Source organism: Rhea americana, unplaced genomic scaffold, assembly GCF_003343005.1.
Source record: "Rhea americana isolate MKP2758 unplaced genomic scaffold, rheAme1 scaffold_97, whole genome shotgun sequence".
NCBI classification, from domain to species: Eukaryota; Metazoa; Chordata; class Aves; order Rheiformes; family Rheidae; genus Rhea; species Rhea americana.
In genome coordinates, this window is record NW_028187166.1 from 1,153,037 (window position 1) to 1,180,675 (window position 27,639).

At 51.9% G+C, this 27,639-nt stretch overlaps 1 protein-coding gene across 1 annotated transcript in view; it reads right to left on the bottom strand.

The window, feature by feature from the left end:
* Positions 1-27,639, bottom strand: part of RXRA (retinoid X receptor alpha) — a 111,514-nt gene that overhangs the window by 24,044 nt on the left and 59,831 nt on the right. Inside the window, exons 2-4 of the mRNA XM_085325268.1 lie at positions 20,181-20,446; positions 13,077-13,227; positions 11,934-12,113 (exon numbers count right to left, since the gene is read on the bottom strand). Of these exons, the coding sequence (XP_085181394.1) occupies positions 11,934-12,113; positions 13,077-13,227; positions 20,181-20,446 (597 nt within the window). The remainder of the gene's footprint in view (positions 1-11,933; positions 12,114-13,076; positions 13,228-20,180; positions 20,447-27,639) is intronic.

The following is a 27,639-nucleotide window of genomic DNA, read 5'->3' on the forward strand; positions in this document are numbered from 1 at the left end:
ATGCAATATGGGATGTGAGTGCAAAGCAAAGTCTTCAGCAGTGAGGAGAATCCTCATCATAAAGAGGCCTTACCTCTGGAGTCCACTCCCCACTCCCACCAGGGATTAGTCACAAAGAAGAGCATGGTGGAGCTGACAAAAATACATTTTTCACAGGGATTTGTTCTGGGAGTTGGGCTTCTCTTTGGCTTTTTTTTTCCTCTTTTCACTTATCTTTAAAAAGAAAGAAAAATACAAACTTTGGTAGCTGCATTGCAGCTTATCTGGTAATATTGAAATGGGAATACCTTGTTCTTCTTGGCTTCCCAGAAGTCTTGTGGGCCGGGATGGATGGTGCTCCATCCCTGTAACACAGTAAAATTTAGAAACAAAGATCATTATATCATTTGATGTTTGTTTATTTCTGTTGGATTCTGGAGGGATTCTTCTTTCACATAAGTTGTAAAGTTACAGGGTTTATCTTGTTCTAATTAAATAATAGTCCCCTCTTAAGCGTAGGGGGAAATTCCCTTGGAGAGATAGTGGGAAAATTAAGTCCCTTCCAGGAATTTAATCGTGTATGCCAGCTAAACTGCACCCTTTTTACAGAGGACTATACAACGTGCAGTTACTTGATGCTTTCATGGTACCACAAGAAACAGAGGCAAAGTAAAGGTGGACAGAAAACTAAAGGGATTCTGTGACTTGCTCCTTCAACCCAAATTCTCTCTGGTGGCAGGATCAGCACACACTGACTGTAAGAAAAAATAAATATTCTTGGTTCTGGAGAGGCTATCTGATGTCCTTCCCTCCTATCTTACATGCAATGCTTTGCAGGATTAGCAGTGACTTGGCAGAGCATGGGAATTTAGGAGGCCTGGTTCTGCTGCTGGCTCTGTTCTCACTCTGCTCATCTTCTGCTTTTACTTTTCCCCTCCTCCTTATTGTCCCTCTCTGTTTAGTGAGCTAGGTAAAGAAACATCCAGCTTCTATTCAGGAGGGTCTTGGGAAGAGAATTACACAACAGTGCCTGCAGTAGCAAGGCACTGGCTTCCATGGCCTCACGAGAACATTTCCAAACCTCTGTTGAGCCTTCTTGCTCTTCCTGCGATATAATACAGTGATAACGAGCTAAAGGGCTGCAAAACATATCCCCACTCTTCTGTACAGAGCTACTGCTCACCAGAGCAAGGAAAGGTCTGACAAGGATCCCTCAAGAACAGCGTGACTCTGCTGTCTCCCATCTCGCTCATCTACTGCCTCGGCAAGCAGGGAGCAAGGTGCTCCTTCGAGAGCAAACAGGCTTGTCTGGGCAAACTACAGAGCTTGTCCAAAGCGGAGCTGGGAAGGCTAAAGCGGAACAGTTGTGCCCTCATCCTTCCACCCCACCGCTCCAGACTGGACCATCCACTGCACATGCTGTGAGTGTTAGATGAGATCCACCTGTAAGACCATGTTATTCTCAACGATGCAGATTTTTCTGTCCGTCAGGATGGCACAGCTCTTGACCAACAGTGAGGCTCTGTTCATCTTACATGCAGCAGGTGAAGCAGACATATTGCTTGCTGAAACTCATACTCAAAAATACTCCTGTGCGAGACAAAGCAATCCCAAGCTGTTATTACACCAGTCCGGTCTCATGCATTGTGTTTTCAGAGATGAACTTCCGCATGTTCTTCTCTGTGTTGATGACTGTGCCAATGCTTTTATTTTTCTTCAAGGAGATTCATATGGTTGAGAGGTTCTTAGTCTGATTTTCTTAATGCAAGGGAAGCATTTAAAACTTGAAATCCACTTGAGGAGAAAAAAGATGTTGCAGTCAGAGAGCTCTAAGAGGCAGCCCCACCTCCTCCAGCTATGTCTCAGCTGAGCCAAGGACAGAAGCTTGTTTTCCATGGCACCTGATGAAGAGGCTCTCATGATATTTTGCTTGATTTGGCTTGTATTTGCCTAAGGCTGGTTGCTGTCATTTTTCATCTAGAGCTCTCAAGCCCATCTGCACTTCCCCAGGCCTTGGTACAGCGAGATACAGAGCCCCATGTGTTAAGACAACTTTTCAGTGGCCTCCCTCTTTTTAGGATTGCCTCATCCCATGCATTGCAGATGAACCTCAATCGCCTGAGCCTGAGGACTGATGTGCCAAAAATGTCAGCTCTATCCAGTGTCAGTGTGCAGATCAATACCCAACATGTTGCCTTTGCTCCTGCCACTGCATCTAAGACTGATGGCTGTGTAAGTGGGTTTGAGTCCATTTCAAAGTGAACTCCCAACCTAGCTCAGGTTGCCCTAACCCTTTTAGAGCATTTGAAATCAAACTAGCAGTGTGGGTAGCTGTAGTTGAGTAATGAATTTGGCAACTGCTGGAGAAGAATAAGGTGGCCACTGAGGCTGTGAGGAGGACTAGGAAGGCACAGCAGACAAATTCCTATCGTATCATCAACTCCTGTCATTTCATCACAAGCCTCAAGATTAGCATCATAACACTCCTGTTAAAATTTTGAGTCATGTGATTACCCAGAATCCCAATTCTCCTTCAAAAGCTTCCTTTCCCTTTCAAGCCTTGGGCTTGCAGTGAGAAACCTGATGCTGTGATCTGCAGACCAATTAGTTAAAAAAAAAATCAAACATACATTCTGTTTTAAAAGCATGGCCATAGATGCAAATAAAAATGCATCTTGAAATTTCTCACACTGCTTCAGCAATATTTTGCTGAGTGGCCTGGATCAGTTCACAGGGTGTCAGGGTGAGGGTGGCAAACACAGCCATACCGCACACATGCAGCGCGCTCGGACAGCACATTTAGCCCAAGCCAGCTGCGAGAGGAGCCTGGCGCCAACCAGCTATTCCTCCCATTGCACTACCCTGAGAAACCAGTCCGCTCTCCACCCTGCTGCACCTAGGTGCCCGTACCTGCTACCTCGCTCAGGATCTCCAGCTCTGCACCGTTTTTAGTTCAGCTCAATTTACCGCAGCAAACAGCCTTGCACGGTCAACGGAGTCTTTGCTTTGCAACCCCCATGGTCGCCGGCCACCTCGGGAGCTCCCAGCTGACTGGCCGCGTTGGGTCAGCCCCACTCCGCAGAAGGGACAACGACAACAGGCACTACACTCCCCGCGCCCCGGCCACCCGCCATGTGCGCTGCCACCTTCAACGGCCGCTCTGCTTTTGTGTCCGAGGAATTTTAATGAGGGAAGCAAGAGGGACAAAAGGGACAGGGCTTGCCACCAAGGCGGTTGCCAGAACGAAGCATTTTTTGAGAGCCTCCATCAGTAGGAATATCACAGGGCTTGTTTGTTTGTTCAGAGAGCTGGAGGCTATGGCAGCTTGTAATTACCACTTACCCTGCGTTAATACAAATGAGCACTTGTTTCTGAGACTAAAATCTATCCTTCCAGGAATAATAATGGGGATGATTGGCTGAGCTTTGTTTCTTTTTGTAAGGGAGAGGAAGGGGAAGAAAAATTCACTCTTACCAAAAATGAATCAAATGGGTTTCACTTTGAGAGAGAGATTCAGCCTTTAGATTCCCCGAGCCCAGTGAGCCCAGCATGGCAGGAAAGGGATGGACTGGCTGGGGTAGGGCAAGCCCTGGAGTTCAATCCAATTACGAAGCGGACGTCTAGTGAGCAAAGCACCTTTCTCTAGCGTGCACAGCACTGTACGAAACGCCAGAACAAGTACTCACAAATGGTCAGAAGCTCTGCCCTGCAAAGCAGGACAGATTTTGGTCCAGAAAGGCCTGGTCCAGCTGTGAGTATCTGCACCTATCTGACCTCCGCTGGCCCTTCACAGACCATGGTCTTTTCATTCCATCTATTCTGGCATCTTGCACTTAATAGAGGCCTTACGTAAGCTAAACACCCGCTCCAGCTTTGGACTGGCGTCCTCCAGCCATGGTGTACTGAGCTATCGCATGTCCGAGCAAGCAGGCTGGTGCAGCACAGAGCTGCTTCCCTGTAACTGCCTTGGGACAAAGCAGATGTTCTCGGTGGTTAAACACAATTTTTCTATTCCTTGGCAACTCTGTCATCATCACCTATCCCCCCACCAAAAAACAGCCAAGTGCTATAAAGATATTGTGATTCCAGGATGCATTCACAGACCTATTTGCTCGTCAGCTCTCACTAGCAACGGAGAGACTTCAAGTGAAAATTCAGGCGATAATGAGTCCAGATGCTCATTCTAACATTTTAGGTGTAAAACAGCCTTCCCAGCTTTGGGATAATTGTTTTATAAGCATCCCACCCAAGGCAGTAACGGCCAGAGCTACAGAAATAAAAGTCTCCTCAAAACCTGCAAGCTTACTGAGCAGGTTTCTCGCTCCAGGTAGGCTATCCTTTCCTTTGGACAACACACTGAGCCAGGTAATGTGATCTTCTTCCACGGGAATTTGTGTTTAAATATCTTCCTCCTCAAATGAGCACCACATACAAATAGAAAGCAGGTTGCCTATGTCCTGGCCAGTCACTGTGATTTGGACCAATGCCTGCTAGAAAACCAGCTCTGTAAGAAGGGATGCAAGAGATGCTCCCCTCTTTGTTCCTTGCCATTCTGCAACAGACACAGGGATCCAGAGGGCAAGCAAGGGTAATAGCCTAGGGCATTCGGACCTTTCTAATTCAGATACATTTTGGACCTAAATATAGACCAGGTCATCCAAAGGCCTCACAGCATATCACTGCTGCCATTTCATGGTCTGGGAAATGAGACACCAAACTGAGACATCAAAGCCCAAGCTTGCACATGCTGCTTGGAGCAGAGTTGGGAGCTGATGGTATCCACATCTAACTCTCTACCTGTTGGGCTACGCTCTTACAAAGGTGGTGTGTACACTTTATGCCTTTCAGGAGATATCCTGGTACAGGTTGCTCACGGGTGCCAGCGTGGCAGAGGGTCACCTCTGGCTCGCAGCCCTCCTCCTGGAGAGCCCAGATGCTCTGATGGCCTCCATGGGGCAAGACCCAAACCTGCTGAGTTCTACAAGCCTAAAAGTGGGTGGCTGCTTTATTTATGAAGTGCTGGGTGGAGAGTTATTGGGGATTTCCATTTCACAAGTGGTGGAATTTATTAGGCTCTGATGCCTTTTTATGAAGCTACATTTTAGCCATATATCATAGGCATCTTGAAGTGCTTATGCCTGAGGTACCTGTATATATCAAAAATGCCATGATACCTGACGTAACTAATTCAGACAGCATTTATTCTGCTTCGCCTTCATGTAACTATGCCTCTTTTTTAAAGATGAAGGTTTCTATTACTGCAAACAACACTAAAAGCTGAGACACAAGAAAAAAAATGGTAGCCTTTTCTTTAAAATTTCAGTTGAATAATGTATTTCGTTTTTCTTTTACAATAGGCAAAATACTGCTGCAATTTAAAAAAATGTAAAAATGTAACTTCAGTGAAATGGAGTGTTAAAAGCGGATTGAAACATTTCCATGCAGTCAATCCAAAAGGGAAACTGCTTTGGAAAACAAAAGCAAAAAGCTCATTTCACTATCAAAATCTGGACACTGCAAAGTATAAGCAAACAGCAACTTTGATAAAGAAAGCGGACTAAAGCAACGAGAGAAAATCACAAATCAACCCCCTTTTCTCAACCTAACAACATCCTTAAAGAAATCATTTAACCAGCTGGTTTAAATAGCAACTCTTTAAAAGGATATAAGAAACAAGCTCATTAAGCTGAAAAGCATTTTCCATTTCAAAATTACTACTAAAAATAACTGTACTCTTGAACTCTGCCCCTTCACTAGGGTATTGCCATTTGCCTGCATTTACATTCTCTTGGAACAGCATGTTGTAAACCTGAATTCCTGCTCTTTCTCCCCAGATTTCTCTTGCTCCGTTTCCCCAAGCTCCATGAGACGGGGATAGTGTGGTTGCCAGGGAGTTCTCTAGATTCGGGCATTGAAAGGGGGGATGCACAGCCACAGCAGGAGGAGTCGGCACAAGTCAATGACAGCTGTATCACTCCAAGAGCTAAGCACCAACTAAGTCATCTCAGGATAACAACACAGGGAAAGTTTGGTCCCTCTGGAGTAAGTGATTTATCTGAGCGGTTCCCAGGAGACAAGGAGAGAAGCTGAGCTTTCTAAGTTGCAGGCAAAAGTAACTTCCTGGAGTGCTGCAAGCTAAACTCACCCTGGGCTTAACTCCCTCAGCCCTGTTGGAGCTTAACAGCAGTGCAAACAACAGGAAAAACAATACACAAATACAGGGGAAGAGGAAGCATTATTTTAGACAGTGAAGTTTAATGAAGTCTTGGAGTCAGAGATCAGACATGCAACAGGATGGAGAATGTCCCAGATCCTCAAAGCACTCCTCTGGATCATGTCATGGCAGCAGACAAAGGCAAGCTGCAGCCAGACCATGCTGAGGCCACTGCGGTTATAATATCTGTCCCAGGATTTTGGGAACGATCTTGGGAGTCAGTCATGCAGTGCGAGCTGCAGTCACTGGGGGAGGACAGATATCTGGCCTCCAGATGGGCTAAGAGTTTCCTGGTGGAGTGGGAAGAACAGTATGCTCCCATGTGCTGAGCTGCAGCTACATCCGTCTTGCCCGGTTGGCATTAAATGCCACTGGGCAGCAAGCCTGGATTGCAGTCTTAGGATCTGCTAGTTGTAGCCCTCAGTTTACAAACTGATGATCTCAGCATGTCGAATGGAGACAATTTGGCGCAATCAAGAAGCCACCAATGTCAGGACACGGCGCTCCACCACTCGCCTCTCCTTCCTGAAGCAGAACTTTGCTGCGCAGTTTCCCAACGTCTGCACTGTGTGAGCTGTCCAAGGCTGCCGGAGGGAGCATGAGAAAGGGCTCCTTACTGGTATTTCCTGCTTGTGTGTGATCGCAGCAGACTCTCCAGCATTGGATGGGCTGGGACAGTATCACACAAGATTGCAATGCACAGCAACACAAGACAGCGGAGTCTGTAAGTCTCTGAAGCTCGTTTTACCAACATCTGCGATGAAGCTGGATTTTCTGGCTGGCAGTAGTTCTAATCCCTAGCGATCAAACTCATTACATCCCCCAAGCTCAAGGAAAGATCCCTCCTTTTAAATTGCTGCACAGATCCTAGCCACCGTAAACAGGAGAGCCTTGCAAGGGACTCTGTTCATCCCTCAGCTGAAGGTACTGAATGCAAGATGCCTTTATCCAAAGACCTTCAATGTATGTTCCCACTTCTTTATAAGATGTTTTCCTCCCTGAGGAAACTCAAAAGCAGTTTCTTCCATTAAAATATAAGGCTGCTGATAAACAGAGGCACTAAAGTTGTTTAAGGAATCAAGACCATAAACCCACCATAGACCCTAACGAGTAACAGATCAACCAGAGAGACTTACACTCCTGGATACAAACAGCCACCTCCACAATAATAATCCCTGTATTAGTCAAGATCCCTGCTGGTAATCTTAATTTTGTTGACTATCTGGTATTTAGTGGGAGAGAGAGTACAAAAAACAAAGCCAAACACAGCTGGCAATAACTTATAGGGGGGAGAAAGTGCTCTCTGTTGCTGGTTTACTATGGCTTCAGTATACCAGATTCCATAAGGCCCATTCACCATGAATATGATGTATCTAAATTTTTTTTACAGAGAACAGCCAAAAGAACTATAAGAAATCTTCCACTTCTGTAGCCTTTCACCTCTTTCAGCCAATCTCTGCTAGATCTCCTCTCTTAGGCAAAGCCTCACGCTGCAGAAGCAACCCACCCCCCTCCTAAAAGTACCTTGCAGCCACCCTGCATCTCTCGCCTCTGTGGACGTGCTGCCACGCCTGTGCAGGCCAGACTTTGGAAGGCACCTCTTTTCCAGAGCACATGGTCAAGGTCCATCCCTCCAGGTCTGACTAAGGCTGCTCCTGGCACATTGGCCTGGAGACCTGCCAGGGGTTGGGGTCAGCCCCTTCCTCCAAACATCTACTGACTGCTAATACATTGGATTTCTCCTCCACTTCGAAGCTCTCCCTCACCTAACCCCCGCATCAGAAGATCAGCCAGCACTGCCTGAGTGCACTTGTAGAGCTATGAAGATCCCATCTGTCACACTTTTAATAATTGGCTGATCATTATGAATTCATTTGGTATTCGTTGTGATAATGTTAATCAAGATGAATTAATAGAGTCCTCATACTGTATGTGCTCCCTGGGGAATTCTACCACTATTTAGAAACTAATTAATGGACCTATAATTTTAGTGGTGCTGCCCATGTAATCACTGTTAATGGTAGGCATGAAGCAGTAACCTGATGCTACACAGGATGTCAGAGTAGTCAAGCCAATAGGAAGGAGATGAGAAGACTCCCAAATCATCATAAGTGATGGCTAAGTAAATCCCAGCTCCAGATGGTTTCCTTCTTCTTCAAACCGATTTTACTGCGCACTGGATTCTGTCCATAGTCCTAACTCAGGGCTGAAACATTGCTGCCCCTGATTGTGCACAAATGCTGAGCTGGGCTGACTTCCTCAAGGCTCAATTTATTGAGACACAAGACTTGGTTCCTTGTGCTCTTTTAAGTGCAAGCGAGCTCTTTGCTCCTCCTGGCTGGGCAGTCATTTTTCTCCATGCAATTGTCCTGCATGCACTGAGTTCCCAAGCAGGCTCTGCCCCTTGCATGCATCTGTTTGTTCATTCCCTAGAGTTTGCCAACGGACCCATCTTCCACACACTCTTCTTCCTGATCGCATTTGGGTGAGGGTCACCACATTTGGATGTCTGCTCTCCTTTCAGCTAGGAGAAGGGCACCACGCACAATCAGGTGCCCCTTCCACATGTTTCTCCCATCCTCAGAGAGCTAAGGCTGCATGTCCTCAGCCCTCATCACCACGATACTATCCTAGAGAGAGAGAAAAACAGGCACAGTTCTTCTGATGTTACGGTTGTCAGGTCTCTTCGCAAGTATCTTTCCCTCACTTTGGCTCACTGAGTTCTGTCTCCATCACTGGTAATTCCTGTCAAGTTCTTAAGTCTTGCTCAGCTCCGTCCTTCCACCTCCTCCTTGGCCAGGCACAGCTGGGGAGATATTTCCAAAGAGTCACCTCAGAGATGGCGTGCCCTGCCCCTAGGATGCCACTACACTTGACCTTTCCTACAGCAGTTTATCAGACTTTCTCCACTCTCTGTTCTCCCTGATGCCTACAGATTTAACACATTATTGCTGATGTTACTTTTCTTACAAATGTCATCTAAAATTTCCAAGGGCCTGAAAGAAAAGGAGGCCTCTGCTCCTGATGAAAGGCTCTGAATGCAATGCCAGCCTTGTGCAGGAAAGTAGAGTAAATAAATGCTCTACATCAATATAGACCTGTATTTTTCCTCCGAAACATGCTGCTGCTGAACACACAGGAGATTTCTTGGCTTCCTGTTAGTCACTTGAATCTCTCGATAAAACTATTCAGTGAGTACAAGCTGAAGAGCTGTGACCTCTCTCCAACTAGCAACTCCTTATCCAGTGCAAAATCCCGTATCTCTCAGTTCCCCCTAATGCTATGTGACAGCGCTCTGTTGGCAGCAGTGCTGCAGCTGGGCCTCTCCCCAGACTGCATCTTTCACAGCTTTTCCAAGACACGGCAGCTCTGCGACACAGCTTGTGACTGTGACTCCACAGGTTTCTTGAGAGGGGAGGCACGGCTTGGGCGAGCGCCTGAGCGGGTTAGGGCGGATGGGATGCTGGTGCAAAGGGGCGCCTTGCCGACAGCTGCCTCCCAGCGGTACTTACTGCCCGCAAAGAGCGACTGTGCCAGCAGAGAAAGCAGATTGCGCAGTCTTGCCTGCTCCCAAAACAGTCTGGTGCAGAGTCTAGATCGCCAAATGCTTTTGCTGAATCACTTTCTCTTGCCTCTGCTAAGATGGAGTTGAGCAGAAGCCACTGTGTTTTAGACCCAATCCTGGCAGCATGCCACGACCCAGGACGGCTCCTGCACAGCGGTGCTCTTTGCTGGAGATTAGACTTTCCTCCCTCCGTTTCCTCCTTCTCCTGCATGTTCCCTGCTGGCTTCTGAATGGATCGTGGCTCTGCCCATCGCCATCCCAGCAGAACGTCCTCCTGGGAGCCAGGGTTATGCCAGGACGTGGTATGGGAGATGGTCACTAGCACCCCCAGCTCTACCCAGTGGTGTATCTCAGATATACCGGCTGTACATTTTTGTTTCTGATGAAGGCAACAAATTTTCATCTCTTCCACTCACTTGAACCACATGCTGTCTCAAACAAGGTTTCTGCTACAGCCCCACCTGGCAGAGCCACTTCATGTGCGGCCCATCACCTCCGGTCTCAGAAAGCTTCATTTTCAAGCACCAAAGGGTTAAACTTTGCAAGGCCAGGGAGATCCCTTTGGAAACCCGGTGCTGTGCAGCCTGTCCTCGGCGCTCGCTCGGCCACACCAGCTGCCCTTTCGGTCGCTCGCCGCTGGAATCTCCCAGCATCGCGAGCAGAGGCTTTGACATTTGAAGAATCTGCATGTTGTGGGTCCTTAGGTAACCCCGTAAATCGAGCGTGTCAGGGTTTGTTAAACACGAGACACAGCTCCAGCACTGCCCTATTTAATCAGTGCTCCAGACAAGACTAACTGCTCTCCAAAGAGACACATTCTGGAGCTCTGCTCTCTGCAACCAAAGTGACTCCGCAGCACTGAAGGAAGGGGTTTACTGCCAGCCAGAGAAGCAAATATGGCTCTGAAGACGTAAGGTGAGAAGGTATCAGAGAACTGAGTAGGACCAAGGGATCATTTTCACATCGTGTCTGTTAAAAGCCTATTCTGCCAGCAGTTTAAAAGAGACACAGTCAGCATTTAAAAAGAGCGTTTAAAAGAGGCACTGCCGGGGAGTTTAGAACCTAAATTTAAATTCCAGTAAGGGCAGGGATATCTTTTTATGAGACTAAACTTCTGTTTTTCTCCCAATAGGAAAAAAAATCCTGTATTGCTACTGCTAGAGAACGCCACTGAGTTAAGAGCAACCTGATGCTCTGAGCCAGTGCCCGAGGAACAGGCTCTGGCGAAAGGAAGGTAACTCTCTGCTTCTTCGCCCATGCTGAGCGAGGTGTAAAATACAAATGGGAGTGCAGCTGGGAAACACACACGTCTCATCTTCTCCCTCGCAGCACTTGGATTAGTAACTAGCATATTAAACACAAGATCTTTATCTTGACAATGTCCCCTTATCAACGCTGGTTTTCCAGGATTCAACATCCTGTGTTGCATGGAAAAAGAAAGGCCAAGCCAGGTGGCAGCATTTGTCACCTGAAATACATTTCACCCTGAAAGCCTTTTACTGTAACTGTTATACCCACGCTCACCTCTTTCTGAAGGGGCTCTACAGGGAAAGGAAAAAACCTTCTCTCCTATTACTGCTCCCGGTCTTATTTAACCCCTTCTGAATACGACCCCGGACTTGGAGGCTTTCTTGTCCCAGATACACAGACAGGCTGATCCGGTGCCTTGTGGTAACGTCGCTCCCGCCAGTGCGACTGGGACAGGCCACTGCTGTCTTTCTGTGCCAGCACATTACACCTCCCTGCACAGGGGTACGAGACAGCGGATTAGGACACACTGGGGAAAGCTTTGGCCCTGCCAAACCAACAGCTACATTCCCATCACCTCCAGTGAGGTCAGGAACCCAGTATTTGTCATCGCCGTTCCAAACATGTGGCAGCCAAATTAAAAAGGGTGTGAAATGGAGAATGCGAGCTCCAGGTCAGCAAGTGATCTACAGAGCGCTACTCGGTTTCAATGCACCCGGGCGGCTCTCGTGAGCTGCGCCGGGCAGCTGCTCAGTGTCTCTGCGCACCGGTAACGACGGATGCTTGCTTACTAGCACGTAACCATCCACCACTCTGGCACTGCTTTGGGACTTACCACTATTTGGAGCTAAGAGGTCACGGCTGTGGCGCAAAGGCAAAGTATGAGAAACCCGTGCCCAGGTCAGTCCACTGCTCTCTTTGCCTTACCTTCTCGCTTCATTCCCATTGCAAGACACTTCTGATACCGGCAGTACTGGCACCGGTTCCGCTGGCGCTTGTCAATCAAGCAGTCCTTGTTGTCACGGCACGTGTAGGTCAGGTCTTTCCTCACTGTGCGCTTGAAGAAGCCTTTGCAGCCCTCGCAGCTATAAACTCCATAATGTTTACCTGCAGGGGGGATGCGAAGGGTTATGCAAAGGACTCACCAAGCGTCCAGGGCACCCCCAGGTCCCCATTTTGCTCTCCCTCCCCACCAAGACCTTTCAGTCTTCCCAAGGCCTTTCATAGCAGTGCTTGGGAGAAGCAGAGGTTTCTTGAACCAGTGAGCATGTGCTAAAGAGCAGTGGCTTTGTCTTGACATTCATAAAATCAGGAGGCCCTATCTGGACTATTTACACCTTAATCTAGAAAAAGCCCTCACCGCTCCTTAGCCATAGGTAAAAGGATACACAACACAGCAGTGAAACGTGGGGTATCATGGAGCACCTCCCTTTACTCCTCATGACCTGTCTGAACTCACCCTGTCACAAATCAAGAGTCAGCTTGCTTTCCATCACACACCTACCCCTGTTCCTCCTTTTCCAGTCATGTGAGCCTGACAGGAGGCAGGAGGTGTCCTTAAGGACCTCAAAAACTAGATGACCAGAGCACTTACGGAGTGGAAAGCTTTTAAAATAGCATGAGAATACAGGGAAATAGCACATCTTTATCTCCCAAGAGTGCAATGACTCTATGTGAAGCACATCTTTTATCTGGTGCTATATGACGAGACCAGCTATGGATCAAAGGATAGGGTAGACAGAGGGACACCGAACTAGCTACACTACTTAGAATAAAACCCTGTTAGGCATAGATCTTGGGTATTTGCTATACTGAGGACCAAGGCAAACTCTCTTGCTAAATTCAGGATATGATGAAGAAACGAGACCTGAGTCAGACACATTTCCCTTAGCTCTTGTCAGAATCTACCTCCAAGATCAGACAGGCTAGAGGATGCTTTTCTTTAAGGGGTCTTTTCTCCCCCCTCTCTGCACTCATCTAGGGAGTCTGCACACAGATACAGTCCAAAATAAAACAGGCCACCAGCCCTGCTGCTGCAAGGCATTTTCTGGGCTAGGCAGTGAGTCTTACCTGAAGATCTGTCCCCGCAGATGGCACATATGTGCTTGGTGAAGGAGGCCATAGTTCCTGAGGGATGTGCTGGCACTTTGAGGACCCCATTGAGTCCCAAGGGTGGTTTAATGTCTTCTGAGCTACTGACAGGGTTCATGGGTGAATTGAGCTATTGAGACAAGAGCACAGTGGGCAGTGGTCACAGGGGAGAATGCAGTCACAACACACCTGGGACATGCACCCAGGACATGCACCCAACCTCCTCCCGTTCACACTCAGTCAAGCTCAGCCATCTTCACAAGACTCTGAGGGTGCTCCCAACAACACATGGAAAAGGGTCCAAGCCACCGCTACAGTGGGCTTGCCTGTGTTCTCAGACGTAGGGAGCCAAGAGAGATAGGGAGAGCTACATCTCAGGGCTCCCAAATCTGCTACACTTGGCACTTCCCATGCGAGCATCCTGCTAATGCTGACACCCCACTTCACAGTCCAATCCCATCCTGGCTTGCAGCCTCCTCTGCTACTCTTGGCCTTGGCTCTATACCCTGATTGTGTCCAAACCCATGGAAATTACTTCTCATGAGGCCAAGCACAGCTTAAAACTCATAATGTCCATAATATTGAACCAAGATGAGGGTTCGGGCCTATGACTCCAGAGGTGAAAGGCCTGAATGCTCATCTGCTGCCCTGGTGTAAAAGCAAGTATGATGCTCTGAGATGCTGCCAGCGAGCAGAGCTGGGCACTGTGTCTGGGCACCAGTATGACACCAGACCTCCCTCCAATCCAGTCACAGCCCCGGATGGAAGGAATGAGGGTCAGCCCATCCCTTGTACATCTCCAAAAGAGCCACAAAGAGCTGACACCACTGCCTAATCAGTCAGCCCCATAAACGATGTTCCTGGATGATTTAATGGGAAGGCAAATTCCTCCTGCACTGCCAGACTTCCGCCCACCTCCACGGGAGAGCCCTTATCTAAACGCACTCAGAACTTCCCTGCTTCACGCCGCCTGGGGATGCGGAGCAGAGAAGATGATTTGCAGTGATGATTCGTGGGAGAGCTGCTGGCTGAGAGCAAGAGCTTGCAAGGATGATGAAGGCCAGGACACTAGCGCTTTAGCTCAACAATTTATATATATCCTTTTAGTATTATCTCTCCAAAGGAAAGCTTCACAGCAAATAAATAGATCCCAGATGCAACAGGGCCTGGCTTTCCAGAACTGGCTTGTGTGGGACACTTCCCTGCAATTTATGGCCTTCCAGCAGCCTCTCTACACATCTCTCTTTCCTACCCTGTTGAGCACATGGTTCCCAACAGAGTCAGTGAAGAGAGCAGAGCAACTGCTGTTAAAGAAGCACTTAGACCAAGGGTTCTGGCGTAGCTGCATAGCTCTGGTATTTGAATGAACAATTCCCGAGCCTGAGTTTATTTTCACATTGCCCCTATGCAGCAGGGCAGGACTATTTTATCCTTCAGTGTACAGAGAGAAACTGAGGCATGGAGAGATTTAAGATTGCTACACCTTGACAGCAGAAACAAGCTCACACCAGCCTGGGTTGCTGGGGCCAGACTGATCTAAGCTATCTCTGCTATCTCTGCCTCTACCCACCATTTACACAACCCTAAATAACCCCACCAAGGCATGGAGGAAAGGTGCAGGAGAGGACAGAAAATAGCCCCAGCTTCTAAGTTACAGGCTGGAGTCCTTATCTCTGTGGCCCTCCTCCTCCTCATGATCTCAGTGGTTATTTGCAACAGTCATCCAGAAGTTATAAAACATTTTGTACAAAGTATCAACAGAGAGACCGAACTTCACATTGCTCCACACTGGTGTCACGATGCGCTCACAAAACCAGCAGCCTCTGTGATGCACAAACATGCCAGATCCGGTCCCAAATTCCCTCCACGCACACATTTGTCCAGCAGGTCACATCCTTTTTCTGCATTGCTGCAAACGGTTCTGGCACCAGCCATGCCTGCAGGATCTGTGCAGCCAGCAACAGTGTGGGGGCACGAGTCGGAGGAGTCCCTGTGAGAGAGGCCAGGGAAACTGGAGGTCCCCCCTTATCAGGCTGCCTGCCCCACACGGGCTGTGCTGCCTAGCTGCACAGCTCAGTCCCCACACCAAGGCGCAGATGGTCCTGCAGATTGTGTCCGCACAATTAGGAGGCATCTCCCAAGGTTGCAGGACAGTGGTAAGAGGAACCAGACCACTGAGGACTTAAAGCAATACTCCTTGCCTTGCCTGCAACACTCTACCTCATCGAGGTTGTTTCAGGGCTGGCCACACGGCAAACAAGTCTTTCATAATGAGCCTTTCAATCCAGCAACCAAAGGTTTAACACGCTCTCAGGGCTGGATGGGGAAGTCTGGCCTGCTCAGCTCAGTGCCAGTGATGAACGGTGAGGCTTCTCATCCAGGGGAGCAACCTGCCAAGGACTGCAGTAGCTTCTCCCCCCCTGCCAAGTTCCGAATCCAGGTTGCATATGCGGAATTCATGCTTTGGTTTGTTGTGCTTCTCTTCCCTAATAGAGACGCGCAGCAATTGGACTTGTCACAAATTAATTCAGGGAAGTCCCAGAGCTTGTGGTATGTCAATTAGAGGAGCGCAGCACTTCCTCTGATTGTGAAGTCTCCAAGCTGGTGGGGAATATGTGGCAGGCATATGACTAATAACTGCAGAACTGAGCAAGGCAAATCCACCCTGGAGAAATATGATGGATCTACCTCCCTCTTCTACCCTATAGCTAATGAAATCAAAGGTAGCTGGGACTTGGAGCTCGCTGAGGAATATGCTCCTGGGTTTTACTGGTGTGAGTGGCATTCAGCTACCCTGTGCTAACGAGGCAGGTGTGATGAACAGATACGCAGGTGGGAGCCTCTCTCTTTGGGATTTGTCACAAAATCAGTGAGAAAGACATGAATTTCTCCTTGCTCTGTCAGGACCAAGACAAGACCTAAGTCCTGCTGGTGGGGCCACAGCTCTGTGCAACTCTGAGAGCAGCAGCCGGGGCCGCAGGCTCTGCAAAGTCAGCAGTCCCTTCTGGGGTGCATGCAGCAGTGCTCAGCTCTCCCCCATGGGACAGCAACGCTGCTTGTACACACTGCCTCGTCCCTTTGACTTTTGGCCCTTTTCCCCTCTAAGGATCAGACCCTTCTGCCTGCTCAGATGCCAAGGTTTTTGACGGAACCTCCTCTTTCACTTTAAAGTCCTTGCAGCCAGTCTGCATGCTCCCCTAAGGCCAGCTTCACACAGGATGTCTGGCCCTCACACTCCCTCCTTGAAAATCTCCAGAGACAGGATGAGGCATCTCAGACCCCTCCAAGGATTTGGTGTTACTGACTCTAGTAATTTGCTTCACTGCATTTTGGGGGAAATGGAGCCACTGGCCAGTTGCAGCTGATGGCTATTGCTCATATCTTGTTGTGTCACCTGCTCCGTCCGAGCACAGAGCAGGGCAGCTGCCTGATGGAGATAAGCCCCTTCGCCACCACTTCCCCAGCACCAGCAGCCCGTGGCTATTGCAAGCCTGTGGGGAGCAGCCCTCCAACGTGGCACAGCGAGGCTGGGCGAGCACCGTGCACTCCAGCCTCGCCTTTGCGCCAGCCCACGGGGAACCGGGGTCCTGATGCCGCCCCTCCGCAGCCCTGTGAATCAGCAGGATGCCCCGTTGGGAGCTGAGTCAGCTCCCGCGACTGGGAGAACTCCTCAGTTCCCCTTCCAGCGCTGGCCCGAAACCTCAGCGAAGGCGCCACGTGCACCCCAGGGTTCCCACACTCCCTCCTGGCGCCTGCCTCGCGCCTTCCTCTTGGGTCTGACGGCTGCAGAGCAAAGCTCGCGGCGCGCGCGCCCGGGCAGGAGGCTGTGGGAAAGGCAGCCCGGCAGCCCGGCTCGCGCCTCCGCGCCGCTCGCCGCTCAGCGCTTCTGCTTTTGCTGCAGACAAGCCCCGGCTCAGCAAGTAAGAAAACGGCGGGTTGGAAGGAGGAGGAACTGGGCGCTCCACTTCCCCGGCGACGCACAGCGGCGCGTCCCAGCAGTTGGATCGCTGCCCGAGCACCACCACGACTCTGCGGCTCCTTTCCGCCTCCTTTCTAGTTCATTGCTCCTGGGGACCAAACCACGTCTTTCTGGCCTCCCGGCAACTAGCGCTTTACTTCTCCTCCCACCCCAAGGAAAACAGCCTTCACTGATCCCCTAGATATCCTTAAAAAGAGCACTGTCTAGAGGCACAGCGCAGCTCTGGGAAAGCAGTCACAGCCTAATTCTGCATCTGATCTCTCCCCACTCGCCCCAGGCGCCTCCAGAGCTGCTGTCAGAGATGCCTGGGGGCGTCTGCCACAGGCGGCCGCTGCTGTAATTTTGCAGCTGGGTCCTGCGAATAGCACTGAAATGAGCAGAAGCGAGAAAGAAATACCCAAAATGTAAAATCCCTCCCTCTCCCTCCTTTTCATCTCTTACTGCAAATCCATTCCCCCCCCACCCCCACCTCCAGAAACTTTAGGTAAGAGGGTTTAAATATGTTTAAATCCTTTAGGTAAGAGGGTTTAAAACAGAGCAAACATCAGAGCTCCTAGGTGCAACCTCCTGGCCAGGCCAAGACTTTGCTCACCCACTGAGCACTGAAATCCTGCTCTCGACGAAGGCAAACTGCCCGGCACGCTGCTGCTTTTAGCCAGCTCCTCTCCCGCGCAGCTCGCCCTGCCCGCCCGGCTCAGCCCAGCATCATCAGCACACGCCCTGGCTCTCCTGCGGGGGGGCTGCTCACATCCGCCGAGGGAAATCGGAAAGGATTGGAGCTGGGAGCCGACAGCATCCTTAACCCTCCCCGACAGCTCCCTCCCGGCCCGCTGCCGGCAGGAGCCCGGGCTCCGGGTGCTCCGGAGGGGCAGAAGGCGCTCGCGGGGGAGAGGCGCCCGGGGGGGCTGTCCTCGCCTGGGCAGCGTGGGACTCACCGCCCCGCACACCTCCGGCTCCCCGGGTCCTTCTGCTCTGCTAGGTTTCCGGAGGTAACAAGGCATGGCCTGATGGCAAGTGGCATCTGCCATCTGATTCAAACCACCTTCCATCAGCGCTACCTCCACTCCGCGACGCGGGCCCCACGCTTCGTTAACCCCGGCGCGCTGGGGACTGGTACGACGACAAGGGGCTGCGTTCCTGCGCTCCCGCCCTCCCCGCTCCGAGCAGCCGCGCTGCCCCCTCCTCCCCCACCGCTCTGCAAGCTCAGGTAGGCGCCTCTGCCTGCTGCTGGGGCACGGACTTAATGCACTCAGACAGGGGACAGATGGTAGAAGCCATTAGACTGAAAATGTCCTGTCTCCTCTAGGAAAACCACTTAAGTCCATGAGCAAACGACAAGTGCTTGCACCGTATCGTGAGGGCATGGAGTCGCCACAGGACCGGATCAGTCGCCGGCGCGAGCTGACCGCGTTCTCAGTTCCGCTTTTTACCCTGTGGCTGACTTTTATTTCGGTTCCTCTGGCCGGTTTGTCCCCAGAACAAACCGCGCCTTGTAATTGGAACTCGGGCTGCATCTCCTCTTCCCCGTTTCTCCTCCTGCTTGTGGCTCACCTCCACGTTGCTTCACATCTCCCCTTTCCACCCTTCTCCCCCATTCCGCCTCCACCAATTTGGCGCTCTCGCTGCTAATTTTGCTCTTGCTGCCAGTTCCCAGGCGTCGTTTCAGTTCTCTCTTCCCCACCCACGAGACAGGCGGCATCCCGTCTACCCCAGCACATCCTGGGGAGAAGGAGCCACCGAACCCAGCCGTGCAGGGCTGGACAAGCCGGGGGGGAGGCCAGTTCCTGGCAGATCAACGGGGTCATAAACTGGGGGACTTGATTCAGCACGGGAGAAGTTTGGTGCAAGGCAAACAAAACTACCTTCGCTCCGCGGCTGGTTTGAGAACGAGCTGAGCTTTTGGGGAAGCCGCGTGGGAACCCCGCGGAGGGCTCCAGCCCCAGCAGACACAGCACGTCCCTCCCCAGTCGCAGGATAGAAAGACCTGTTATCTCTGGAAATAAATCAGGCCAATATTTAAAAATAAAGGTGCCGGCAGGTGTTTGACTCCCGGCAAGGCCCTGAAATAAATAAACCAGCAGTGAGTGGCAGGTGGTAGCCAATTCCTTAATCTGCCCTTTTACTAAACATATAACGCGCAAGCAGCCAGCAACAGGTGGCAGGGGCTAGCCAGCTCTCCCAGCCCTTGCTATTTTTAAAAAGAGCTTATCTCTTGATAGCTGCAGGGTTTTTTTTTTTTTTTACATAATCTTCAATCAGCAACCAGCAGTCTCTCCTTCCTCGAGGAGCAGTAAGCCCTGCCTGAGGGAGGAGAGGGGCAGCGGCAGGGAAGGGCTGCGCTCACAGGGCAGGCGAGACCCCGGCGCGCGTCTCGGCGGCTGAGCCCTGGTCCGCGGAGGGGACGCGCCGCTCGTTCCCAGGAGAGCACGGGATTGCTCAGGGAAGCGGCACCGCGTCTAGACAGTCCTAACCCGGCTCCAACTTATTCCAGGGTAAAATCAGCTCTCAGCTGACCCGGAGATAGTCACTGCTCCCCTTTCGCCCTCCACCTGCGAGGCTGGCAGGGCAGGACCGGAGGGGTAAAGCACCGCGAGCTGTCAGACGGCTGCGCCCCAGCTCTGCTCTGCTCCCCTGCAGGTCCTGCTTACCCCACCAAAGGCAGCCCCAAACCCGGCCGCAGCAGCTCCGGCAAGAGGAGCAGGACGTCTCTGGGTCTGCTTCCCAGCCGCGTTTCTGCTCTGCGTCCCCAGGCTGTCCCGGACGGGGCCCGACCCTCAGCTCGCGCTGCGCTGCGGCTCCTCCGGCCGGGGGCCGGGCGCGAGGCCCTACAGCTCGAGCCTCTCGCTGCTGCTCTGGCTCGACGCGCTGCCTCGGTCCCAGCAGAGCCGCGGCCGGGCCGGCAGGAAGGGAGCTTGGCCGGCGCTCAGCCATGCGCGAACCCGCTGGGCTCGCCACGGCCAGAACAACGGCAGCGGCACGGTCCAGAACCGGATCTGGGACAGGAACCAGCGGATCTCGGCTTATGCCCCACTAAACGGGAAGCAATTCATTTCCCATGGCCGAGTAGCTTAAACCCCCTAAATCCCCTGCCGCCTTCGCCTTACCTGCGGGCTACTGGTTCCGAATCCCAGGCTGGGGGTGGAGGGGACGGACATCGAGTGCGGACCCATGGGGGAGCTGATGACGGAGAACGGGGGCCCCATGCCGTTGATGGGAGAGCTCAGGGTGCTGATGGGTGAGTGGAGCTGACCCGGGGAGCCCAGCGAGGAGCCGATGCCCGGCCCGATGGACGGATGGAGGGAAGGGGTAGCCATGGGGCCCCGGCTCGTTGGAGAGTTCAGGGATGTGGAATTGACTTGGTTTGAAAAATCTGTAACAGAGAAAAGAAACACCACAGATTGAAACTCCACTCTAGGACACGCTCTGGCGTATCTCCACACCAAGCCCTGACGAGCCCACCCACCTCTGCTCCCCAACCTCTCCCAAAAAGCTGCTTTTCAACCCCCACACCTTTGCTTTCTCCGACAAATTCCTGATACACCCTCCTATTTCAACTCAATCTTTAGAAATCATCTGCTGGAGTACCTACAAAGTCAGTAACACAGGCTAAGAGGCTGAAAGCAATTCCAGCTTGGGGGTTCATCCCCACCGCCGCAGCCGTCCTTGCTGCACAGTAATTCGGATTTAACGCAGACGCTCGAGCTGGGCACGCAGTGCCGGGCCAGGCCACGCACGAGACGCACGGGCGGTCGAGCGGCCGCGAGCGAGCTCGTGAAAGGCGGCGCGGCGGCCTCGCGGCTTGCGCTTGCGGCGGGGAGCAGAGCCGGGCCGTGCCGAGGAGGGGGCGGAGGCGAGCAAAGCTGTTTTGGGGGCGACGCTCCGGAGTGCGTCCATGCATCCGCACGCGCGGTTCGCCCGTCTGTGCAGGGCACGGGCGTGCGGTTTGACTCCGCGACGGAGAAGCGAGCGCGTGTGCGGACGTGCGGCTCGTGTCCCCAAAGAGGAAAACGCTCGTGTGCTGTACGGGTCCGGCAGAAGACGGAGCTCGGAGGGGAAGGCGGCGGGGCTATTCCGCGCTCCTGCGCAGGCAGGGCCGCGGGGCGCTGAGCTACCAGCCCGCAGCGGGCCGCGCCGTCGGCAGCTTCACGGAGCGGGGTGCTCGTGCGCCGGGCAGTCCCGGAGGGCGCGAGTGCCTCTGCAAGCTGACCCAGCCAAAGGATGCCCAGGTTTCCAGGCCACTTCAGGACTTTGAACCGGAATTCAACTTCGGGAGCTTTCTGCAAGCTCGCGGCTCGCAGGCTGCGTCCGTCCCGCTCCCGAGCGGCTCTGCCGTCCCGGGGGAGCAGGAGGAGGGGAGCGGGAAGGGGCGTTTTAAAAATAGACACCAATTCTCCGGAGAGGAGACACGGAGCCGTTCCTGGCACGTTTCCTCCTCATCCTGTCACGCTGCTTGCAAAACAATCCCGCGCGAGGAAGAGGCCGGCTCGCGGGCCCTCGGGGCGGCCCGCGCCGAGGAGCGGCCCGGAAGGCGAGGGGGCGGCCGGCGGGCCCCGCGCCCCACGGGCTGCCCGGGTTTTACCCCCGGGAGCACGGCACCGAGAGCGGGAGGCGCAGAGAGGGCCGCGGGCGTCTAGGGGCTGTCCGCCATGCCGCGGGGGGGGGGGCCTTGCTTTTGGCCCCAAAGGTAATTAAATTCCCGGAAATACCGTCGTTAGTCACCTGCGTGGGGTTCGTGTGTCCCCCCAGGAGCTGTCTGCCAGCCCCACTGTCCCATACGGCACTTTGAGATGGGTCGATACGGTGGCAGAGGAGCAAAGCTTGGTGATCAGCATAACCCCACGACGTCAGGGGAGGGAGCGAAAGCCGAGAACGACCCAAAACACGTCGCGTGCCACGTAGCCACAGGGCCACGGGACTTCGAAGCATCAGTTCGCAGCTGTACACGCCGGAAAAGCGCGCTCCCGGGATGCACGCAGCCAGCCCACCCCCGGGAATCTCCCATCGCGGGCAGGCAGAGGCCTCCGGCGCTTTCTGCCCAGCCTCGGAGCACCCGAGGGCTCCGCTCCGTGCACGGCCGGGGGGCCGCGAGCCAGGCCCGGGGGGGCGGCCGCGGCGGCCGGCGCTGGGAGCTCCCACCGTGCCTCGTAATCCTCCCGCCGCCGGGCCGAGCGGCTCCCGCCGCGCCTGGCAGGCAGCAAGCCTCGGATGCGCTCTCCCAAACTTGTAGACATAACAGGATTACAAACGCTAAGAAAGAGGCTCGTTCCCCGCGGAGATAATGCCTTAAACGAGAGCCAGAAACGGCATCCCCGGGGCAGGGGGCTCGGATGCAAAAACGGGGAAGGGATTACTGCACTCCGAAGCCGAGGCCTTGCCAGCTCCCTGTGCCGCGGGTTTCCCGTCCCACCGGCACGCACCCGGAGCAGCACCTGCGGGGAGGCTGGCGCGGGCTCTCCGCAGCTCGAGGCAGCGGAAATTCCGGCGTTCGGGAAGCACCAAAGGAGCATTGGTGCCTGCAGTGCCAGGGGCCCGGCCCCCGTCTCTGCCGGACACGGCTCGGGGCGAGGGGGGTCGGGTCCCTGGAGGGCTGGCCTCACGTTGGGTCTTGCAGGATGTTGATATAAAATAATCGCCGGCCACCACGTCACCCGCGGCCGAGTGACGTGCGCGCGGCACAACAGGAACCCTAGGAAATTCCTTGAGGCTGCAGGATTTGTTCTCGGGGTTTAGCAGATTAGGACTGTGCTTCCTGGCTCACCGCTTTTTGGTTTCTGGAACAGGACAGAGGAAGAGTGGGGTCCGGCCAGTCCAGATCCCCAGGCTGCTGGAGGGCGAGATCCTACACTGTACCTGTAGCCACGTGTACCTCGGTATTCCCATCCCGAGGGGTGACACAAGCCACAGGACTGCGCGGGCAGCCAAGGGCAGCTGGCCACCATCAGGTCCTGAGCACTGAGCTGCTCTGCCCGCGCGCGCAGCCCGCTCCTTCCCGACGGCACCGCTCCAGCAGCGCCTCTCCCGTGCCACTGCTCAGCGGCAAGGGGGAAATGTGCGGCAGAACTGGCCTGGCAAGAGCCACAACAGATCCCCATGGTCCAAGAGCAGGAAGGAGCACTCAAACAAAGCAAGGCCGAGCCTCCGAGAGCTGCATCGGAAGGTGCGTATCGGTCCTCTTCCCAGTAGGTGTGCGGGGGAAGTAGGCACTTGACCTGATAGCTACAGAAAGGAAGTGAAGGACGGTCTTTTCTCTTAGAACAGGATCCTGAATATTTAAGGCAACTAAGTAGGAAAGGTCATAGGCAGGTTGCTGGCGACCAGCCCGTGCCTACTCCAACACATCACCCAACTAAGCATGAGCTGGGCCCAGCCTGCTGTCCCGGCTCTTCTCCCAGAATAACCATCGCCCTGGGGTAAAACAAGCCCCCCGAAGAACGCAGCTCCCCGTTCCCAGGCGCCTGAGCTGGCTCCCTCACCCGTCTTGTTTACATGGTTGCTTTCCAAGCAGACGCATTCCCCGGCACCCACTGAGGAGGAACTGGGTGTGTTTTGCAGGGCTGGTTTGGAGAAAATACTTCAGGCAAAAAAATGAAAAAAAAAAAAGTGAGAGAAGGGGAGGAGTAACCTTGTGTTGAACAGGGTGTCAGGGAGAAACGCGCATCGGCACAGACACATGTTTGGGTGTGTTTTCACCACAGCCAGCCTGCTCCAAACCCCTTAGCCAAAAGCTCTGAAATCTGAACCAGACCTGAACTCTTTCAAGAGCATCATGACTCAAACCCTGGTTCAAAGCAACCCCTGAAGTTTCCACTCTTTATCCAAGTGTTGCCTTGTCTGCAGTGATGCAAAACGTAGCTATGAAGGAGCACAGCAGTGGGAAATGTTTACAGCTGACAGCTCCAGTAAGATTTCACCCAAACCGTCACTTAACTAAAAGAAAACAAACAAAGAAACTTAAGACAAAACATTCATTTTCCAAGTAGCTCTTCAGAGCTTGATGTCTCTCTGGCCGCAGGTAGCAGCTCTATTTCTGCAGTTGCCGCAGGACACATTTCTATCATTGCAATTTCTTGCTTTCTCCATGTAACAAATATTACCGCAATCTCACATGGACTTTTGGTATCCTCCCCTGCAGGAGGGTGTTAAAACCCTAAAGTGCTCCAGGGTTGGCAATAAGCCTTCCTGGCAAGGTCGCACCAGGGGACCTGCTCGAGGATGGACAAGGCTGCTCTTTGTTCAATGACCAGTGTGCAAAGCGACTGAAAGGATTTAAATTCACCCCCATCAGTGTATTGCCCAAGACACAGAACAAGTTCTGCCCCACGGGACAAAGACAGCAAAGGACCTCACGCCAAGAAGTGGTGCAAACTCCAGTGAGGAAAGACTGGACTGAGTTTCTGTACAAATTCAGATGCACAAGTTTCTGCAAAGCTGCCCAGCTGGCACTATCCATCTCTGCTGAATACAAAATATACATAATGTGCAAGTAAGTGGGAAAAAGGCGTTGCATTTTTCTTTTCCTTAACAAAACCAAGCACGTACCTTAGACAACTGACTCGATACAGCTGTTGCCAGCCCCCTGGCTCAAGCGGAAATGCTTCCACGGGAAAGATGCGTTTGGGGAGAATCATGACCTAAGGCATCAGGGATGCTGGAGCCATGCGCTCAGGACCAGGGGTCTGCGCAACACCTTGAAACCACGGCCTATCTGCCAAAACTCTGCTGCCACTTCTGAAAGACACTTCTCCTCCAGGAAAGTCCTTGTTTTCCCTCCTCTGCAGAGGTTGAGGAGGTGATCCTTCACCATCTCCTGGTACTAAATGCATCAGCCCAGGGGGGAAATGAGGTTCACCTTGCAGGACTCAAATTGCATCTGAGGCCAAAGCAGGGCACACAAATACAGCTGGAGTCACCCCATTCACAAGCCAAGCACAGGATGGCACTGAAGTTAAGGTCTTAAATATCAAGGCTATCCTCTCCCTGGGGTTCAGCTAACTCAGCAGCAATTGCATACTTATAAGGATCAAAATTTGAAGAAGGAGAGGCTGTATTTAAGCAGGAGCTAAGCCACGAAAATACAGAGCATTCGGCCATTCCTCTCTCAGATCCCAGCCCAGCCCGCTCCAAGTTCAAGGGTTTTCATTGGGACCCAGCTGGCTCCCCGCAGACCCCAGCCCACTGGCACCCACTGGCTGCTCCAACGGGGCAGCACTGTTAGCTCGCCGCCTGGGACGAGGGGGTTAAGAAAGCAGGATCCCCAGAGTAGGATCCTGACCTGGACATGAGAAATCCACCCTCCTCTCACCCCGCAGGCTGCCTATAGGACCTTGAACATTAAAAGAACTTCAGAAACAAACAAATTCCAAAAAGGAAGGGAAAAAGACGGTCCCAGATTAAGAAAACATCTTTAATATAAACAAATTTAAACAATTAAACACCAAAATTGATGGATACCATTTGGACTGCAGCAGACTAGGGAGGTATTTTTCCAAACCCATTTTCAGTTGAATCAATGTGAGACTATTCATTTTTCTTATGTAGCTTTGCCATTTATAGCAGTTTTGTGTAACTATCTCTTGACCAAAATAAACTCTTTGCCTGTTTCTAAATACAACAAAAAAAAATTCTCAAAGCATTTCCCCTCCTTGCCGCACCCAAAAATTGCAGCTATTTTCTCTGTATATCCTTTGTTTAAACACAACGACCTCTTATATCTCTTGTAAGATGCCCCATGGCAGTTGAGAGATTGGAAACAAGAGCTGTTCAACAGCTAAACAATTTGCATTGACGCTCTTTTCTTTCTCTAAACTATGAAGCCATGAGCCACAAAATTTGGAAAGGAATTTTCCCAGAGTGAAGAATTTTATGGTAGGGCCACATGATTCATCTGAAGCAGTCGAGTTATGTGGCTTCATGGAGCCATCCTGTGATTTTAGCTTTCCTCCATGGCAAAGCAACACGTTTCGGCTTCAACCATTGCACCAAGCACAGAGACAGCGGGGGCTGAGCTGGCGTCAAGATAAGGAACCTGTTTCTTGTTTTTCTTGCACACCCTGTAACTTATACCATGCCTGTCTTGCAATATCTCTTTTGGGTGACATAATCTCTGTTTCACATGTGGGGAAACTGAGGCATGGACAGGCTTTAGCACAGGTCCACAATGCCCGCCCTCGAAGAAACAAGAGGAACAATCCCCAACGAAGCTGCGCCTGCAGCAGCCCTGCTAGCAGACGCACTCAGGCCCGCAGAAGTATGGCGCAGGCTTGTGTGACCTTGACCAAGGTCAGGCAGGAAACTGGAGCCAAAGCTGGGAATAGATCCTGGGTATTGCAAGTCCCAGGCTAGCATCTCAACTGCTGAATCAACCTTCCCCATATTTCTTCCTTCTGGCTTCGTGACAGACAGCACTCTTAAACTATTATTAATTTTAAGTAAAGAAAGAAAACATCTTTATGAAACATTTGTCCCTGTTTTCAACCAGCTGCACTATATACTCAGACCAGTGCAAACAAGTACAAAATGTCCCTGCGCAGCCTCACTGGTATTTTCCATCCCCTTGGCAATCTTTGGGCCAAGTGAACAAACACCTTCTTTGGACCGACAAGCTTCGGATGGGGCCGGGAACGGCAGGCTAGACCCTCCCGTGGAGCTGCACGTGCTGAACACGCCACCAGTCCTTGCAATAGTTTCCTATTGCATCTTACTATCCTGTACACTGCGATCTTCAAGTGTGGCTGCTTTTCCTGAGTATGTCTGAAGCATTAGTAGCCTGACACCTAGTAAAAGCTGTTGCTGATACGGTAACATCAATAAAGACTGTGATTTTAACTTTTCTATACCAGCAAAATGCAAAATGCCCCAGAGCAGAAACAATTACAATGGAACAGAGGTATTTTCCCAGTATAGCTCATTTGTACTAGAATAAACTGTACCAGCATAAGCTTTTGCCAGTATAATCTTCATTTATGCTTAAGAGGCTTTTCCAGTAAAACTATAGTGACCTAGCTCTATGGGTAAACATTTTCTAACATATTCAGATAATTTACTCGGAAGCTACGTGGCTCAGCAGTCTGATTATGAGAGAGAGGAAGTTAAAAAACGTATCTCAAGTCACAGTAGATTCTGGTACCCATGCTTTTCTGCAGCCAGAGAAGGCTGCAGCCCCCGGGCAAAAATCGCAGCAGCCCGTCAGCGCGAGATCGGAAGGGCTGCCTGGCTCTGCGGTCTCTGTGGCGCAAGCAAGCGTGAGCCCATCTGTTTGCAAGTCCCGCACGCGATTGCGGCTAGCACTGAGCTCCAAGCCTAGAAACAAACACAGATTTGGAAGGCTGCCCACACCTCAGCACTTCCTCTTTTTTTTTTTTCTTTTTCCTTCTCAGCACCTCTTCCTCCTTAATCAGAAAGCAGATCAATTCTGGGTATTAAACAGCAGGAAATTCTAAATTTGGGTTGCCACTCCCTTCCTTAATTCAGCCCTCTGCTTTCAGTGCATTGCAGCATTTGGGGCCACATGCGGAGCTGCTCAGAACCAGCAGCAGAAGTCAGATTCTCAAAAGTCTCCTCTTC